Here is an 18742-nt window from a genome sequence, read left to right on the forward strand (position 1 = left end):
GTATATTATTCTTCTTGATTTAATTAGATTAGTTTATTTTTATCTCCGTCGTTTATTTTAAAAAAGGAAAAATAGTGTTGGTGTAAAATACCCATCATCACCAATGAGTTAGTAGTGTGTCTCTGACCATGGCTTTTGTCTGTTTCTTTTTTATTTTTTACTCCTTTGATTTGTATATATTTACTACGTATGAGCTCTCTAATAAAAGAACCCATATTACGTTAATCATGTCAAATTATTTACGGACAAGTCAAGCATCAATAAATGATCAATTACAAACATTAAACTCGTACAGTCATCATATCAATATGTTGTGTTCAATGGAGCTATTCCTCGAAGTAAAATAAATGATAAAAAAAGAATACAAAAGAAGAATTAGTTGGATCCTAAGCTATCATGTCAGTTTTGGTAATGGCAGTGGTAAAAAGAAGGTATACACTCTCACTCTCGGTTGGTCCTATTTTTTTATGGAAATTTCATTTGGGTCTTCATTTGTAATTGTCTCAATTGGATCATATTTTTTGTAAAAATGAATTAATTTTATCTTAACGGTTGTCCCAGAAGAGCATCATCTTCCTCCATTCATTCATTCATTCATCATTCGTCCCTGCATTTCTCTCCCAACAAATCTGTCTGAAAAGCCGGGGTGAAAGGAGAGGGTCCAACACCACCAACAAGAAGGGATATTTTTTTGGGATATAATACCAGGTCACTGTAACAACAATATTTTTGGTAAGTGTTGGAGGAGGGATCGTGGGAAGTAGCCGCTATGTTTGTGGAGTTTATCGATTAGGGATGGGAGGGAGGAGAGGATGCAAGAAAGGTTGCGGAGGTTAGGGTCGGAGGAGAAGACGGCGTGGGACTTGGCTTCGAGGTCGAGGAGCGTGTCAATGACAATGCTGGAATCTGTTGGGAAGAGGAAGGTGAAAGGATTGATGTTCATATGAAGGGTTTTGGAAGCTTATTTGACACCTTCAATTTTGCCATATCATAATTCTTTAATAATTGATTCATTTTTACAAAAAATATGACCAAATTGAGACAGTTACAAAAATGAGGACCCAACTGAGATTACCATACAAAAATGAGGACCAAGGGTCTAAACCTAAAAAGAATAATGAAAAAATAATCTAGAGTTTTCCATTAAAAAATTAATATGTTATGTTAATATAACTTTTTCAGTAAATATTATATTTTTAATGATTTATTTATTAGTTTTCCTTTTTTGCTGAGATATTAATTTCTTAATCCTTATTTTGAGGCAGTTGTAAACAAAATCATTATCAAATTACTCAGATCCCCGATTGCTAGGCTGTAAATCTAAACTTAAGTAGGATTTTAATTTTGAGATTTATTTTAGTAAATTTGCTTTATTAGCTCATAAGACGAGAGAATTCTTTAATGTTTCCGTGTCGTTTATTTTTTTCCAAGGAATTCAATTCTCTTCTCGTTCCGATTCTCACCAAGCCCGCTTTATTAGTGTCAGAACCTCCTTTTTTTTTTCTTCCTCCGTAGATCTCTCCCTCTTTTCTCTTTAGAGGTCCAACTTACTTCCAGATCTCGCACCGATTTGTATCACTCTTTTGACTCTTCTTCCTCTTCCAATTCAATCGCCGCCGCAGATCTCACTCTTCCATCCAAGCCGTCATGGCGGCCGCTAACGCTCCGATCGCCATGAAAGAAGCTCTCACTGTGAGTTCTCTGCGCTCTTCGTTTACTCTAGATTTCTTGAGCTTAATTCGCAACTCCACTTCACCTGCTATCTTTATAACCGATAGTAACAATCAAAGTTTTGCAAGTCACTCTTACGCTCTACTAAACTTTTATTTTCCGAATGGAGTGTTCTGCAACAAATTCGATCGTGTTGTAACGAAGTTCACTGCGCTACTTTGTTTTCTTATTTTTGAGTTAGCATAGATCTAGATGTTTCTTGATTTTCTTTTTTCTGAACTGTTGAGTGAGATTGTGTTGTGAATTGAAAGTGATGTAACTCGTGTCGCGTGATTTGTGATTGCAGTTGCCGAGCATTGGCATAAATCCGCAGTTCATCACGTTCACGCATGTGACAATGGAGTCCGATAAGTATATATGCGTTCGAGAAACGGCTCCGCAGAATAGCGTGGTTATCGTTGATATGAACATGCCGAATCAGCCTTTGAGGAGGCCTATTACTGCAGATTCCGCTCTTATGAATCCCAATTCCAGAATCCTTGCCTTGAAAGGTTGGATACTAGTTCGTTTTATTCTTGTCATGAATTTGTGACTTGTGTTTGTGGCTAGTACTGTTGTGGATAATCTAACTAAAGCCATTTCGGTATTGAGTTGGATTTTTTATGGTATTGTATATATTGGGAATTTTTATTCTTTATATATTTATTTTTTGGGAGAGATGAAGCTTACTTTCCTTATGTTTTTGCCACTGAGGCAATCGTTATCATCATCGTATGAAAATAGCTTGGTCTGAACTTGTTTAGGAGTGGAATAACACATGCACTTCTTGCATGGTATCAGGACTTAGTTGAACAAGACGATCTGAGCTAATTTTGGTTTTATGATCCTTACTTGCTTCTCAAGCATTAGTTCTACTAACCAGAGTACCGAGTGCGTGTGTCCTTAAGCATCCTGATCATTAGGGGTACATTATTGTAAAACAGGTGCCTTTGCTTGATTCTTATTTAACAATTTACCAATATGATAAATTAAAAGATCATGTTCTTAAGTGATATAATTTTATCGAAGAAAACTGTCATACTTTTCTTTCATTTCTCACATGCTAAGCTAATATGATTATTAGGGGAAGTCACCAATAGGCTTTGAATTTATCCCTACGAGGTTTATTAAAGATGGACTGATCTCATTGGTTGTAATGCCATAGACCTGTTAAGTGGTTCTTTTTCGTGATTTATTGTTCAGATAATGTATTTACCATTCACCATTCATCTATGACCAATTAAACATTGTGATTATATATATTATTCACGATACCATCATTTGAGAAGCATGAAAGTGGTTGCATATTAAGAAAAAAATGCCCCTAGAACAAAGGAAAATAGCCAGTGTAAAAAGGGCTCACTGTTCATAGCATTCCAACTATTGGGATAAAATTGTAGGTTTTATTTGATTACATCACAAGCTTCTGTTTGCATTGCATTTTAATTAGTATTTACTTTTGGATTATATTTGCTTATAAGTTGCATCCTTCTCTTGAAGCTCAACTCCAAGGAACAACTCAAGATCACCTACAAATTTTTAACATTGAAATGAAAGCGAAGATGAAATCGTATCAGATGCCCGAGCAGGTAACTATTACGTACAAGTATACAACCACTATTAAATGATGGTTGATAACGAGAGCTTTGTTAAACCTTGTGGAATGCTCCCATTGCATGTGCAGGTGGTCTTTTGGAAATGGATTACCCCCAAGTTGTTGGGTCTTGTGACACAAACCTCTGTATACCATTGGTCAATTGAAGGTAAGAAATTGATAAACTGCAATTCCACTTGACAACTTGGTTTTGTGCTATTATGTTTTTCAGTTTATCCATTGCTGTTCAGCGTAATTTTGCTCATCTTCAAATGTTTTACTAGGATATTTCTGTGTGATATATGTAAATTGTAGGTGACTCAGAACCTGTCAAGATGTTTGAGAGAACAGCGAATTTAGCAAACAATCAAATAATTAATTATCGATGTGATCCTTCAGAAAAATGGTTGGTCTTGATTGGTATTGCTCCAGGTTCCCCTGAGGTATATCTCTAGTGTCTATCATCTATAACTTTATACAAAAGGGATACATTTTTTTGGTATACACATTTTGTATGTCCTATTTTACATTTATAAGTACTACTAACACTCTCCAAATGTCTCTTCCAATAACACACCACACCCCAATTCACTCACTATTTATTATTGACTACCATTATCCTTTTTTTTTCATTTATTTTAAAAAAATATAAAGGCATATTTTCTTCTTTTCCCTAGGAGATAGTAACTAGGTTATAATGTTTCTTGTTTTAGTTATTTAGACTTTTTCTTTTTTCTCATATTCATGTCTTTATTTTTTAATTTTATGTTTCCATTGGATTTATCTGTGTAAAATTTTGCTACCATTGTATGATATTTAAATTAAAAAACTGAAAGCTATATTGGACGCTTTGTTCTGGGCATGGTATTAATCCTCCTTGATTAAGTGGTCTGGGTTTAACGTTAAACCTTGTTTCTCATAGAGTTTCAAGCTTTCTAAGGAAAAAAAATGGACTTATGTAGTGTCAACACTCCAAGCTCAAAGGATTCCACTTTGAGGAGGAGTTGAATTTAAAACAATTTATATAGCCTATGCCATTGGGATAGATTATCCTTGGAAATAATCATTTTCCTTTTTACTAGAATTTGTTTGAGTCTGATCTTGTTTTTTTTCTTTTTGTATGTTGTGTTGTCTATAGAGGCAACAATTGGTTAAAGGAAACATGCAGCTCTTCTCTGTGGATCAACAACGAAGCCAGGCTCTTGAAGCGCATGCTGCATCATTTGCTCAATTTAAAGTGTGTCTCTTTATGATTCTTTGTTTACTTTCCTTCGTTAATTTCATATTTACAAATAAATATTTCTGTAGCATGTTACTGTCATACAATGTGCTAGAAAAATTGAAGTGCTTTTTGGACAGGTTCCTGGGAATGAAAATCCTTCTGTTTTGATTTCTTTTGCCACTAAGACACTTAATGCTGGTCAAATTATATCCAAGTTGCATGTTATTGAGCTGGGTGCTCAGCCAGGTCTGTATATATTTTCTTTAGCATATCTGTCTCTTCAGCATTAATTAATCTGATGGACAATATTGTTATTAGACAAATCTGACTTAACTTTACAATTTAGTTGCCCTTGTCCCATATCGAATTTCCAAGGTTACTTTTCCTGTTAAATCATAAATCTATATTTAAACTGGTCATAAACTTTATTGAACCGAAGTTTGGAGAAGAATGACCTTTCTTAAAGATATGCCCAGAGAGGTGCCTTTGTCTTGTTATTCAAAATTCTTCTACTCAGAATAATGATTTCTTGAACTTCAAGTTGTGGATGGATAAATTGAAGTGATCATGTTTTGCACTATCAGTATGGAGGAGGTTACTCATTATTGGCAATAGATTCAGTTAATAATAAAGAAATATACTGCTTTCTGTTGGAGAATTGGTCATGCTCCTGGGATTACTAAATTTGAATGAATGATTGGAAATTTTGAATAATGTGATGGTGACAGTCTTCTCTTGGATTTTCTATTTAATGATAAGTCAGTGAAGTTGCTGCTGTGATTATCTTCACAAATAAAGTGAGCAGCATACTGAAATGAGGGTATTTAAGCATGGATAGATATTTTGTATTATAGCTGTAAATCATTTGTATAGTTTTATAATCTTTGATTTGGTTTATCATCATTCCGGAATTTACCTTACCGATTGTCTTTGCAGGGAAGCCATCGTTTACAAAGAAACAAGCTGACCTTTTCTTTCCCCCAGATTTTGCTGATGATTTTCCAGTTGCCATGCAGGTACAAAGGTTGCTAGAATTGTTCATTTTGTAAAACTGTGCTGGTATTTGATTCATAATTTTCTCTTTTGGCAGATATCCCACAAATATAGTTTGATTTATGTGATTACGAAACTTGGTCTCCTATTTGTCTATGATTTGGAGACTGCTACTGCTGTATATAGGAACAGAATTAGTCCTGATCCTATATTTTTGACGTCAGAAGCTACATCAGTTGGAGGCTTTTATGCTATTAACAGGAGAGGCCAGGTGTTATTGGCTACTGTTAATGAGCAAACGATTGTGAATTTTGTCAGTGGTCAAGTATGTATCTGATCATGTTATCACTTTCCTATTGTAAAGGGGGAAACAAGGTGACATTTCCACAAATTTCATTTTTTATTGTCACAGCTAAACAATTTGGAGCTAGCGGTTAATCTTGCCAAGCGAGGAAATCTTCCTGGTGCTGAGAAATTGGTATGTGAGTTTTCATATCGAACTTGCTATTTTGTCATTAGGGTGCTTTCAGGACTTAGGATGGTTCTACTGAATCTCACGTGTTATCTTAGATTGGATTTTATTTAATTGGTAAATGCCAACTTGTGTAATATTTGGTATGGTCGTTCTATTGTACAATGCACAATGTTTTAAGGCTCTTATGGCAACGAGTGTCCTAAAGGTATTGATAAATGAATTAGTAAATAAAAAGTTTTCAACGGAAATACAGTGTGATTGCATTGGAAATGAATCATATCATGATGGAGTGCATTGATAACAATTTCCCATGAAAAAAAATCCACTTTGGATTCCTTATCCAGTTCCGTGAGGCATTTGTTAGTGTTCTTCTTTAATGAATTTTTACTAATATTTCTCTTCAGCATTTACTTATTCTATTCTAGTTAGTACATATCTGTTTAACAGAATCATCCTTCTGTTGCTGATATTTTCTGTATCTCTTTAACACCATCAATTTTTTATGTAGAAATTTTTTATGCATCTAAAAGATAGATGCATGGACCAAAGGAGTTTATGTGAGTGACCTGAATTCTGTATGGCGACAAACGTTTTTTCTTTAGTCTTTTACATTTTTTTTCTCTATTAATGAAATCTGCACTCTAATGTTTTTGATAATGTATTTATTTTCCAAATATTTTGATAATTTTTTGGTATTGTTTGATTAGAGAGTGTCTTAGCTTCATTTAAACTAGTTTGTTTTTCATTACCTTTTTTGTGTGTGAATTTTAGTCCTTAACTTGTTGACATTATAGGTGGTTGAACGATTCCATGAACTGTTTGCCCAAACAAAGTATAAAGAAGCAGCTGAGCTTGCAGCTGAATCTCCACAAGGAATCCTTCGCACTCCTGATACAGTTGCAAAATTTCAGGTGTGGTGATAAGTTACAGTGCTTGTTTGTCTTTCTGTTCAACAAACTGAATACCAATCAAGCATTACAGGCATTCTCATGTATTTTTGTTTTCGAAAGTGGGAAAATCCCATTGAATTTGGTTACAACAGAAGAATAAACACACCCATAGCCATCAAATATTTTGTTTGTGCTCTTTCCTCAACAAATTGAACCTACGCATTCATCTTTGCTTGTTTTTATGGATAAAGGATTAAAGAAATTTGAACTGTTTGTCCTTTTTCATGGTCAATTAGACTATCATGGGTGAAGTGTCACAAGTTGTTCTATTTGGCAGAGTGTTCCTGTGCAAGCTGGGCAAACTCCTCCACTATTGCAGTATTTTGGAACACTTTTGACAAGAGGAAAGCTGAATGCCTTTGAGTCATTAGAATTGTCAAGGCTGGTAGTAAACCAGAACAAGAAAAACCTTTTGGAGAATTGGTTGGCAGAGGACAAGCTTGAATGCAGTGAGGAACTAGGAGATCTTGTAAAGGTAGGTTGCATTTGAAATTTTGAAATACTTTTAATTGATTGTCTTTTTTCTTTTTTTTTTGCTTTTTGTTTACCTAATAGTTTATTTAATATGAAATGAGATTTTTTTGTTAATTTCGTTTAATGTGTTCTACCGTGTAGACTGTGGATAATGATCTTGCTTTAAAAATATACATCAAAGCCAGAGCTACTCCAAAAGTTGTTGCTGCTTTTGCTGAGAGAAGGGAATTTGACAAGATTCTAATATACTCTAAGCAGGTAGAGGCTTGTTTATTTATCAAATTATACTGATTTTTGTTCAGCAGATTATTTGGTGCTCCTTTTGTTAATTTCTTTGATATTGTTCTAGCCTAGAGTATTTTAATTGACCATTATATTAACATCATTTCATATCTTATCTCTGCTTTTAATGGAGCTATTTGTGGCTGATAATTTTCATTACTTTTGGGCTACAGGTTGGCTACACACCTGACTATCTCTTCCTTTTGCAAACAATTCTCCGATCAGATCCTCAGGTATAAGTGTACCCTATGTAGTTCATTTTCACTATTTATGTTGAGCTATTTCTTTGTATTTCTTCCATTGTCTTCCACTCTGTTAGATACTGATTATCAAATTATATATTTTCTGAATAGAATTTATAGAACTTTATTTTATTTTTTCATTCTCAATTTTCTAAAATTGGTTGTTGTACTAACTAATTCAACAACTCTTTCTTTTTCCATTTTGGTTTTGTAGGGTGCTGTTAATTTTGCATTAATGATGTCGCAAATGGAGGGAGGTTGCCCAGTTGATTATAACACCATAACTGATTTATTTCTTCAGGTTGTTTATCTACTATGATTAAGTCATTATTATGGTGATTAGTAATATAATATTCATGCTTCACGATCGTTGATTTATGAAATGTTTCTTTATGTGGCATTATGTTGATTTCTATGTACAAGCACTCGCCTAGTCCTTTTTCCTCATTGTTTTTACTGTAATTATTTATTATTGATTGACAGTTCATGTATTACCTTCTTTTTGTCCTGTTCAGAGAAATTTGATCCGTGAGGCAACTGCCTTTCTCCTAGATGTTCTGAAACCAAATCTACCAGAACATGGGTTCCTTCAAACTAAGGTGTTGGAGATAAATCTGGTTACTTTCCCTAATGTTGCAGATGCAATTTTGGCTAATGGCATGTTCAGTCATTATGACCGTCCTCGTATTGCCCAACTTTGTGAAAAAGCTGCTCTTTATGTGCGAGCTTTGCAAGTAATGACTCACCAAATGTGTTTTCTTCTTACTTTTTTTCTTATTTAACCCACAAGCCTCCTCTTTCTATTGATTACATTATTTTTGATGCAGCATTACACAGAGTTGTCAGATATAAAACGTGTGATTGTAAATACACATGCAATTGAACCGCAGGTTTGTGTGCTCCATTGCTTCTATAGTTTATCTATTGAAACATTGTGCTAATTTGAATAATACTAAGTGGTTTTTCGGTTCTTGTAGTCACTTGTTGAATTTTTTGGCACTCTATCACGAGAATGGGCATTAGAGTGCATGAAAGACTTATTGCTAGTCAATCTTAGAGGCAACCTACAGATTATTGTGCAGGTATGAAACTATAATTTTCTTCTATAATATGAAATTATTAATATTTTATTGATAACTAAAAGCTTATTTATATCTGTCTAGGTTGCCAAAGAATATTGTGAACAGTTGGGCATTGATGCCTGCATAAAGATTTTTGAGCAATTCAGGTCATATGAAGGGTTGTATTTTTTCCTGGGATCATATTTGAGCTCCAGGTAATTCTTTCACTTTTATAGAACTGTTTTGTCTGGTGGACAAGGGATGCCTTCTGTAAAGGGGATATTGTCTCATATCAGCTAATTTCTCCCCTGTCCCCCTGAATATGGACAGTGAGGATCCTGACATTCACTTTAAGTACATTGAGGCAGCAGCAAAGACTGGACAAATCAAAGAGGTTGAGCGTGTGACTAGAGAATCAAGTTTCTATGATGCTGAGAAAACAAAGAACTTTCTAATGGAGGCTAAGCTTCCCGATGCACGACCTCTGATTAATGTTTGTGACCGATTTGGATTTGTTCCAGATCTAACACACTATCTATACACAAGCAACATGCTCCGCTACATTGAAGGTTATGTTCAGAAGGTATTATAGTTTGCATTTATAATTCAGTAGCCTTTTTATTTCTTGAATACTACCTACTTTCTCTTTTCCAGTGTTAACTGTCTGTCTTGCTTTGCTTTGCTTTATAGGTGAACCCAGGGAATGCTCCTTTAGTCGTTGGGCAGCTTTTAGATGATGAGTGTCCAGAAGATTTTATCAAAGGCTTGATTCTCTCTGTTCGTTCCTTACTGCCGGTGGAGCCCCTTGTGGAGGAGTGTGAGAAGAGGTGGTATCGGTTCTCTAATCTTACACTTTTTGAGCTCACCTTTCTAATTTTTCTCTGGTGTTAATTTGTCATGCAGGAATCGGCTTCGTTTGCTCACACAGTTTTTGGAACATCTTGTAAGCGAGGGAAGCCAGGATGTACATGTTCACAATGCACTGGGTAAAATCATCATTGATAGCAACAATAATCCGGAACATTTTCTCACTACCAACCCATACTATGATTCTCGAGTTGTGGGCAAATATTGTGAGAAACGTGATCCCACCTTAGCAGTTGTAGCTTATAGGCGTGGACAATGTGATGATGAACTTATCAATGTGACAAACAAAAATTCTTTGTTTAAACTACAAGCAAGGTTTGTGGGTTATATTTATGTATTTTTTGCTCTAAACAATTATCGTTGGATCCAATGGTTACCTGCTTTTGTTTGGATTACAGATATGTTGTTGAGCGGATGGATGCTGATCTTTGGGACAAAGTTCTTAACCCTGATAATGCCTACAGAAGGCAACTTATTGATCAGGTTGTATCTACAGCTCTGCCTGAAAGCAAGAGCCCTGAACAAGTATCTGCTGCTGTTAAGGCTTTCATGACGGCTGATCTACCTCATGAATTGATCGAGCTTCTTGAGAAGATTGTCCTTCAGAATTCTGCATTCAGTGGCAATTTTAATCTGCAGAATCTACTTATTTTAACAGCAATAAAGGCTGATCCATCCAGAGTTATGGATTATATTAATAGACTGGATAATTTTGATGGGCCTGCAGTGGGAGATATGGCTGTTGAGGCTCAATTATATGAGGAAGCATTTGCAATTTTCAAGAAGTTCAACTTAAATGTCCAGGCAGTCAATGTCTTGTTAGACAATATTCATAGCATTGATAGAGCTGTGGAGTTTGCTTTCCGAGTTGAAGAAGATGCTGTTTGGAGTCAAGTGGCCAAAGCTCAACTAAGGGAAGGACTAGTAAGTGATGCCATTGAGTCCTTTATACGAGCAGACGATACTACACAATTTTTGGATGTTATCCGAGCTGCTGAAGATGCCAATGTTTACCATGACCTGGTGAGATACTTGCTGATGGTTCGGCAGAAGACTAAAGAACCCAAGGTGGACAGTGAGCTCATTTATGCATATGCAAAGATTGATAGGCTCAGTGACATTGAGGAGTTCATTCTTATGCCAAATGTAGCCAATCTTCAAAATGTTGGTGACCGATTGTATGATGAAGAACTATATGAAGCTGCCAAAATCATATTTGCCTTTATATCTAACTGGGCCAAGTTAGCAGTTACACTTGTGAAGTTGAAACAGTTCCAAGGTGCAGTTGATGCAGCAAGGAAAGCTAACAGTGCAAAAACATGGAAGGAAGTTTGCTTTGCCTGTGTTGATGCAGAGGAGTTCCGTTTGGCCCAGATATGTGGGCTTAACATTATTATTCAGGTAAATTGTTGTTTTTGTTTGGCAATTCATTAAGTAAATTTTTAAATTAACTGGATTTTTTCTTATTTAGCTGTCATCTGATTCCAAATTATAAAGGTTGAATAATTTGTTCTTTCAAAATGTAATGGGGAAATGGATACTAAAATGTATAAATATGCTGTGAACTTGTGGTGATTGGAAGGTTTTGTGAACATTACTTGAGTCTGCTGCTTGTGAGCTTATACTCTTTGCGATGCTTGTTAAGTCAATTTTGATTGTGAATTTGGTAGGTGGATGACTTGGAAGAGGTCAGTGAATATTACCAAAATAGAGGTTGCTTCAACGAACTAATATCCCTCATGGAGAGTGGTTTAGGTTTAGAACGGGCACATATGGGTATCTTCACTGAGTTGGGAGTTCTATATGCTAGATATCGTCCTGAGAAGCTTATGGAACATATCAAACTATTTGCAACCCGGCTCAACATTCCAAAGCTTATAAGAGCTTGTGACGAACAACAACATTGGAAGGAGCTGACCTATTTGTACATTCAATATGACGAGTTTGATAATGCTGCAACAACCATCATGAACCATTCACCTGAAGCATGGGACCATATGCAATTCAAAGATGTTGTCGTCAAAGTTGCTAATGTTGAGTTGTATTACAAGGCCGTTCATTTCTATTTACAAGAACATCCTGATCTTATCAATGATGTTCTGAATGTCCTTGCTCTCCGTGTTGATCATGCACGTGTTGTTGACATCATGCGAAAGGTAGCTTTAATGCTGGCAACAGTTTCATCAGTTGTTTACTCTATAACCTTTTTTTTCTATTTCACTAATGAATGTTTACTCTGTGTTGTATTTATAGGCTGGTCATCTCCGTCTTGTCAAGCCATACATGGTTGCAGTTCAGAGTAACAATGTGTCTGCTGTTAATGAAGCCCTGAATGAAATATATGTCGAGGAGGAAGACTATGATAGATTGCGCGAGTCAATTGATTTGCATGATAACTTTGACCAAATAGGCCTTGCACAAAAGGTTAGCTGCATTTATTCGGTGTTGACCATTTTCAATTCAATATTAGGAAGCTGATAGATTATCTATTATTCTGAAATACAGATTGAAAAGCATGACCTTCTTGAGATGAGGCGTGTTGCTGCTTACATTTACAAGAAGGCAGGTAGATGGAAGCAGTCCATTGCATTGTCTAAAAAGGATAACCTTTACAAAGATGCCATGGAGACAGCTTCACAATCTGGTGACCGTGAACTTGCTGAGGAGTTGCTTGTTTATTTCATTGATCAGGTACCAAATTCAATTTCAACGGCATATAATCCATTCTTTAGCAACATTTCGTTCAACATGTTTTATTTAAAGACTAAGATACCAAGTTATTATGCTTTCGATCTCTATATCAACACCTGCAGCACTCACCACGGCATATGCAGTTTTACAAGTTATTTGCAACTAGTACTGTTACTGATTTTTTTTAAGCTTATATTCACAACTTATTCTGCCAGTTTGATGTTAGGAGTTTTGTTATCAACGTTCACTTTCTGGAGAGTTTTATTGTGAGTGAGGTCAATATAGTGTAAGATTTCTCTCTACATGCTTATGCAGGGAAAGAAAGAATGCTTTGCCTCGTGTCTATTTGTTTGCTATGATTTGATCCGGGCAGACATTGCTATCGAGTTGGCCTGGATGAACAACATGATTGACTTTGCCTTCCCATATCTCTTGCAGGTTTGTATTCCTTTTGTGCCTGCTTATTTATTACTTAAATATATACATTAACCTATATGTCCTTTTCATCGTGTTATCTTGTGCTTTCTTTCACTGTCTTCTTTTTAATGTTGTAGTTTATCCGCGAGTACACTGGCAAAGTTGATGAACTGGTGAAGGACAAGATTGAAGCTCAGAACCAAGTGAAGGCTAAAGAGCAAGAAGAGAAGGAAGTAATTGCACAACAGGTAATTAGTTTTGCCATTTTGTTTCCTGCTTTAGTTGATATTTTCTATCTCCTTGATGATCATTTATTGAACATTCTTATTTGATTGAACTATATGAATACCCATTGCATAAAATGTTCTCTCTCGTTGCAGAATATGTATTCTCAGTTGTTGCCTCTTGCTTTGCCCGCACCACCAATGCCTGGAATAGGAGGCTTTGCCCCTCCCCCTCCAATGGGTGGATTGGGGATGCCTCCAATGCCTCCTTTCGGTATGCCACCCATGGGCAGCAGCTACTGACAGGAAAGCGGCCATGAGCTCAAATGTATACAGGGAGCAACGTAGCAGCTTGGTTATTTTCAAACATTTTCTTCTGGGATTTTAATGCAGTATTCTTTCCTTGCTTCTATTGGAGGAGGTTCTAGTCAAAATAATTTCGAGTTTCTGTTCGGGGGTTTGTGTCATATTTTTGTAATATTTTTTATAGTTGAGGCATTTTTTGGGCTTCTCTTACGAGCTAGCCGAGGATTTTCTGTATGTAGCCATTTTTCTTGTATTAAATGATGGTCCAAAGCATAATACGAAATAGACCGACTTTGACTCCTAGCCCATGTTTTTCATGGATTTGTTCCACTTTTCCTTGTGATGGAAGCTACCTGATTACAGTTTGTTGGCATGCTGTTGTGTGCATCTTATCTTCTTTAAAATGCGTGTTCCGTTACCTCGATTTCTGGTTTGATCTTGGTTTTGAATTGGTACGAATTTGTTGCACTGTTTTTATTTATTTTTACAATATCTACATTACTATTTATTGCTCTCTTTCTCTCTTTATTCAGCAAGTACTTTTAGGGCATAAAATGTATAATTGCAAGTTTTCATGAATAATATATTTTGTTATGTGCATAGTATACTGATAGTTGAAATCTTGTATTATAGTTCGTTATGTGTATTATATTTCGTTAATTTTTTAAATATTCCGCTATATGTCGTTGGTGATCCTAATGTAGGCGTCTAATCATTAGGACAGCTAAACTATTCGAATATATAAAACAATCTTCAGACAACGTAATCTAAGAACCTTAAAAAAGGAACTGGAGAAAATTATTTAAAAAATTTAACGTAAGCAAAAGAGTAAAAAGATGCGTATCCTTTATATGTTAAACTCTTAAATCACAACACTTATAGTATTCTTGTAAAAGGTAATTTTTTTTAAGGATGTGTTGGATTGGGTTTAAAGTACTTTTTTTCTTCTTCTAACAATCCTCCAACTCAAGTTAATTATGATTGAGTTGAAAGTTGAGTAATTCAAAAGAAACAGAAAAGGAAAATTCTTCAGTATAAATACTTTACAAATATTTTAATTGTAATAATAAGTATATATGATGACAACAATATATATACATGTATTAATAATATTTATATATAATATCATTTAATAATAAAATTATTAGATAAATTATATTTTGCATTATATATTTATTATATAGTTGAGTAAAGTTAGATTCTTCGAGTTTGAAATTTATGAACTAACTCAATTTTAATTAGATATACTAAATGAAGCTCAATCAAATTTATTAACTTAATCTAATTTAAAAATATATATAATTGAGTTCAGTTTGTAAATTAAGCACAATATGTCTATACTCTCACTTCTTCTTTTTTATCTTGTGTCATGTGTAATTACATCCTAGTAAACAAACAAATGTTACTAGGTAAAAACAAGTTTTAGGATTGTTTTAGATAGATTTAAAAATAGCAAAACCTAAATTAATTAATTTTTCTTAGTTTAGGCATTTTTTTAGGTTTTTTTTGTACAACCTAAACTAAATTGATATGATTGAGAGCAATTGATTAGAATCAATTGATATCCATACTAAGTAAACGTGAAATAAAAAAGGAACTTTGTTAAAGAAATTATGTCGCTGAAAGATGTAAACATTGAATTATAATTGGCTCACGTTAAATATATAGTAGAAAATTAAAAATATATATAAATTGGTTTCCAATTTATTGAATTTATAAACACAAATTTGATATTTAAATTAAACGCTATCAAAATTGGTTGAACTAATAATTGAATTTGATAAATTCGAGTTCAACCTTTTAATCTGTTAATGGATGACCTTACTTTTACTTTCCATTTATAAATTATTATTTCAGACAATACTTTACTTGGTATTTCTACAAGAAGATAGACTATCCACTATCCAACCGTATAAATAAATTTTAATAATGTTTTTCAAAAGCAAAGATGATAGTTGTTTCAATAATTACTATAACAATGCGAAATAATTAAAAATTTATTTTAATAATATTTTTTCTTTTATTCAATACTTTGTTTTTGTTCTTAATGAATTGTTCAAGCCACTACTAGGAGTTTTCAATTTTTAGATATTTGTTTAATCACTAATGATAACTTTTATTAAACGTTATGACTATTAAAAGAAACAAAAATACCACGACCATTATATAAAGACATTACTTCTAAAAGATAAATTATAAACACCAATTTAAAAATTAATTAAAGTATAAACATTTTTAGGTTAATTCAACTCAACTATAATTACCAAGTTTTCACTTATATCTTATACTTTTCTTTTTGAAAATTCAGTTAACTCGGGAGAATTTTTTTGTAATAAATTAGGAAATACTTGTTTGTGTAGAATTTAAATGTGGAGTGAAATTTGATCAAATCGTGTATAAAAAGATGCCATTTTCTTTTATTCGAAAAGAAAATTACGTGTGGTCACGCGCTATGTGGCGTGTGTCAACAGCAATTTCAGTCCTGAATAAACAATCTAGTGGTAAGAGGAAGACCACTAATTGTGGCTATCCATGGTTGGAATTTGAAAGACTCTAAGAAGATGGCCATATCTTTAAACTCCATAGTCAGCTTCAGCTCAACGGTAACTGCTTCCTGTTCTCATACTTCACCCTTCACTTTTCTTTGTAGTTTTCCTGTTTTCATGGTTTTCTCATTTCAGATTCTTGCTTTTCGTTTTCAATTATCTGTGGAGTGTTTGTACACCCTTTCTGGCCTTCTGGGCATCTTTGAATTTTATTTGTGACAACGTTTTCAACATATGCGTCAAGTTCGGGGACTCGAATTACTGAAATTTTATTCGTTTAGACTTTTGAGTTAAAACATGTTTGGCACTGATGGGATCGCATTAATATGTAAAGCGCTGTGATGTCTTGAACTTTTGTTCTACTGGGGAAAATGGTAAACGGAGAAAAAATGTTAGGTGGGGAAATTTTAATTTTCAATATAGTATATGTAATTCAAAGAATTATAGCTGCCAAAGTAATGGATATAAGGGAACAATTCTCATAAGATTGAGTTTTGTTCAAATCCACAAATCTAAAAGTAGAGGTTCAGGAAAATTCAGAAATTTATGTTTTGGGCTGTAAGAGATCGTAGGGAATGCATACAGAAATTTAGAAGGTAGGAATTATTTGACTGGGGACTTTTATGGAGGTAAATAATAATCATGATGTTAATGTTTATAGTTATTTGTTCTATAGAATAAAAAGTTTTCGTTAGATGAACTTCTTGTGATAGCCATTGTTTCGGTACTGTACTGAAACATATACAATTTTATTTCAAGCACTTCAACTAGAGTAGTGTGATTCTCTGGTATGATTTAAGAATATCTTAACAAGAACTCTATTGTAAACAAAGATGGATCAATAACATGTAAAGAAAGCAGTACTATGCAACTAGGAATTTGCTGATGTACCAATCATATGGCAACAAAGCCCTCTGAAACAAGGGGCACCAAGGCTGGACTTGCATGCAATTCATTAACAATTATTTTGTTTATCATTGATTATGCTATTTTGGAATATCGTTTTTCTGATCTCTTACAAAAGTCTTTCATTCTCCATTAGAAGTTGGAAACCAAGTATCATGATGCATCAAGATATTCTGTTGGAGCTTCTTTACCTAAGGTCACTCGATTTACACCCTTCTCGGTAGTATCTAGATCGAGAAAGCTTGTCAAAGAAAGAAGATTTGGCCACTGTCTTCCAGTTGCAGACAGTGATCAGCTTGCAGCAGACAACAATATTACTGAGGAATTTGACAATGCTGAAAATTCACCAACCAGTGATCAATTATCATCCCTGAATCCCCCAGATGAAAATTTCCAGCTGCAAGCTAAAGTTGATGCTGAGTCAGTATCTAAAACATTAGATTCTTCCAATGGTTCGATTAACCAAGAGCAAGGATCATCATCGGCAGCAGCATCTTCTAAGTCACAATCTGCAACGAAAGGAGCTTCCCTTACAGCAAGAGAGCGGTTAAAGGCGGCTCGAGCCGGCAACCGATACCCCCAATCGAAAGCATCTAAAGCAGACATGAGCAGCAGAGTGTTAGAAGCTTCAAAGCAAAGTGACAAAGGGAAGAGAAAATCTGGACTTCCAGAGGCTCCAACTAATCTGTTTGATGATAGCAAACGAGGCTTGTCAACAGGCTTCACTTTTCAGTTTCCTGGGGGTTCTGATCTCTTTCTCATTGTATTCTCTTTTGTTTTAATCAGCTCAATCATGTTTGCAACAACTTTCATTGTGTGGAAAGTTGGTGCAATCCATTTCAATGAGTACTGAGATGTCTTCTTTAAGAATTCAACATAAATGTAGTTTAGAAAAGCTTCAGCTGCTTCAAACTTCATCAACTCATGCTGTTTCTTAATCATCAGTTTTTCATTTCTTAGGTGCTCAGATCTTTTTTTCAAGTTAATTGTTTTTATAATCATTATTGTTTTATAAGCTGGTAAACATTTAATTCAGGGTGGATGTAGAAAACAATATATAAAGCTCAACATTATACCTGCCATTTTATCATTTTCTTGGTATTTTTTATTAATTCTGTTCTTTCTTTTCAATTCTCATAGTATAGTATTGTTGTACTGAAAGATAAAAAGTGGCCTGCTTTTACTTTTGTTTTGGTTTTATCAAAAAAACCTTTCAGTAATTAATTTATGCAATACAATAAAGTGTTGTTGCACAAAAAAGTCATTATCGACAAAATGTTTATTGTCATATAGCCATGACAAACACATTATTATGATTATTTGTATGTGTCACTTATATAAAAGGTAATTATCTTATCTACAATAAAATGTTACTGTTTAGATTTAATTATACTCAGTGAATGATTTTAATTCCTTCTACAATCATTTTATTTTCAAATTTAATCATTTCATTTGTTAATTTCTATAATTTAATTCTTCCATTATTTCACTTTACTTAAAATGATGCATTTTTTCATTTATATTCAAATAGTTAGTAGCTGGAATAAGTTTGAGATAAATTTGTGGAAGGTTTTGAAAGTTTAAGCGAAATTGAAAAGAAAAAATGAGATCTTTTATAAAGTAAGGTTGACTTCTTGAAGAAAGAAAAAATATTAAAATTTTTAGCATAGGACTGAAAGACGTTGACTTCATAATTAGTAAAATAAATCTTAAAATTAAACTAATTTGACTTTGTTTTTCTTACATAGTCGAGATAAAATAAACTTTCACATTTACAAGTTT

General features: G+C 34.0%; 2 protein-coding genes across 3 annotated transcripts; both read left to right on the forward strand.

The window, feature by feature from the left end:
• The first annotated feature begins 1405 nt into the window (after nt 1–1405).
• Nucleotides 1406–13811, forward strand: LOC108328915 (clathrin heavy chain 1). Its single transcript, XM_017562819.2, has 29 exons — nt 1406–1692; nt 2018–2222; nt 3211–3299; nt 3395–3473; nt 3620–3747; nt 4443–4541; nt 4664–4772; nt 5463–5542; nt 5617–5844; nt 5932–5997; nt 6789–6905; nt 7222–7419; nt 7560–7676; nt 7874–7933; nt 8157–8243; nt 8458–8676; nt 8770–8832; nt 8920–9024; nt 9106–9218; nt 9334–9586; nt 9694–9830; nt 9907–10185; nt 10269–11271; nt 11541–12026; nt 12124–12294; nt 12376–12561; nt 12877–12999; nt 13116–13226; nt 13359–13811. The coding sequence occupies exons 1-29, from the start codon at nt 1648–1650 to the stop codon at nt 13503–13505; spliced, it is 5103 nt and encodes a 1700-aa protein (XP_017418308.1). The 5' UTR covers nt 1406–1647; the 3' UTR covers nt 13506–13811.
• A 2139-nt stretch (nt 13812–15950) lies between these two features.
• Nucleotides 15951–17872, forward strand: LOC108327873 (uncharacterized). Of its 2 annotated transcripts, none has more exons than XM_017561594.2 (2): nt 15951–16111; nt 17097–17872. In XM_017561594.2, the coding sequence occupies exons 1-2, from the start codon at nt 16070–16072 to the stop codon at nt 17811–17813; spliced, it is 759 nt and encodes a 252-aa protein (XP_017417083.1). In that variant the 5' UTR covers nt 15951–16069; the 3' UTR covers nt 17814–17872. The 2 variants fall into 2 exon arrangements, with proteins under 2 accessions (XP_017417083.1, XP_017417084.1); XM_017561595.2 differs by having other exon boundaries at nt 15953–16111; nt 17100–17872.
• Nucleotides 17873–18742: the final 870 nt, after the last annotated feature.

Source organism: Vigna angularis, chromosome 2 (assembly GCF_016808095.1).
Source record: "Vigna angularis cultivar LongXiaoDou No.4 chromosome 2, ASM1680809v1, whole genome shotgun sequence".
Classification (NCBI taxonomy): domain Eukaryota; kingdom Viridiplantae; phylum Streptophyta; class Magnoliopsida; order Fabales; family Fabaceae; genus Vigna; species Vigna angularis.

Excerpts from the sequence above, each read along its gene's own strand:
- LOC108328915 (XM_017562819.2), top strand. The coding sequence starts at position 1,648 with ATGGCGGCCGCTAACGCTCCGATCGCCATGAAAGAAGCTCTCACT. Across the intron at positions 9,831-9,906 it reads GTGGAGGAGTGTGAGAAGAG|GAATCGGCTTCGTTTGCTCA; the intron begins GTGGTATCGGTT and ends TTTGTCATGCAG. Across the intron at positions 12,027-12,123 it reads TTGTTGACATCATGCGAAAG|GCTGGTCATCTCCGTCTTGT; the intron begins GTAGCTTTAATG and ends TTGTATTTATAG.
- LOC108327873 (XM_017561594.2), top strand. The coding sequence starts at position 16,070 with ATGGCCATATCTTTAAACTCCATAGTCAGCTTCAGCTCAACG. Across the intron at positions 16,112-17,096 it reads TAGTCAGCTTCAGCTCAACG|AAGTTGGAAACCAAGTATCA; the intron begins GTAACTGCTTCC and ends ATTCTCCATTAG.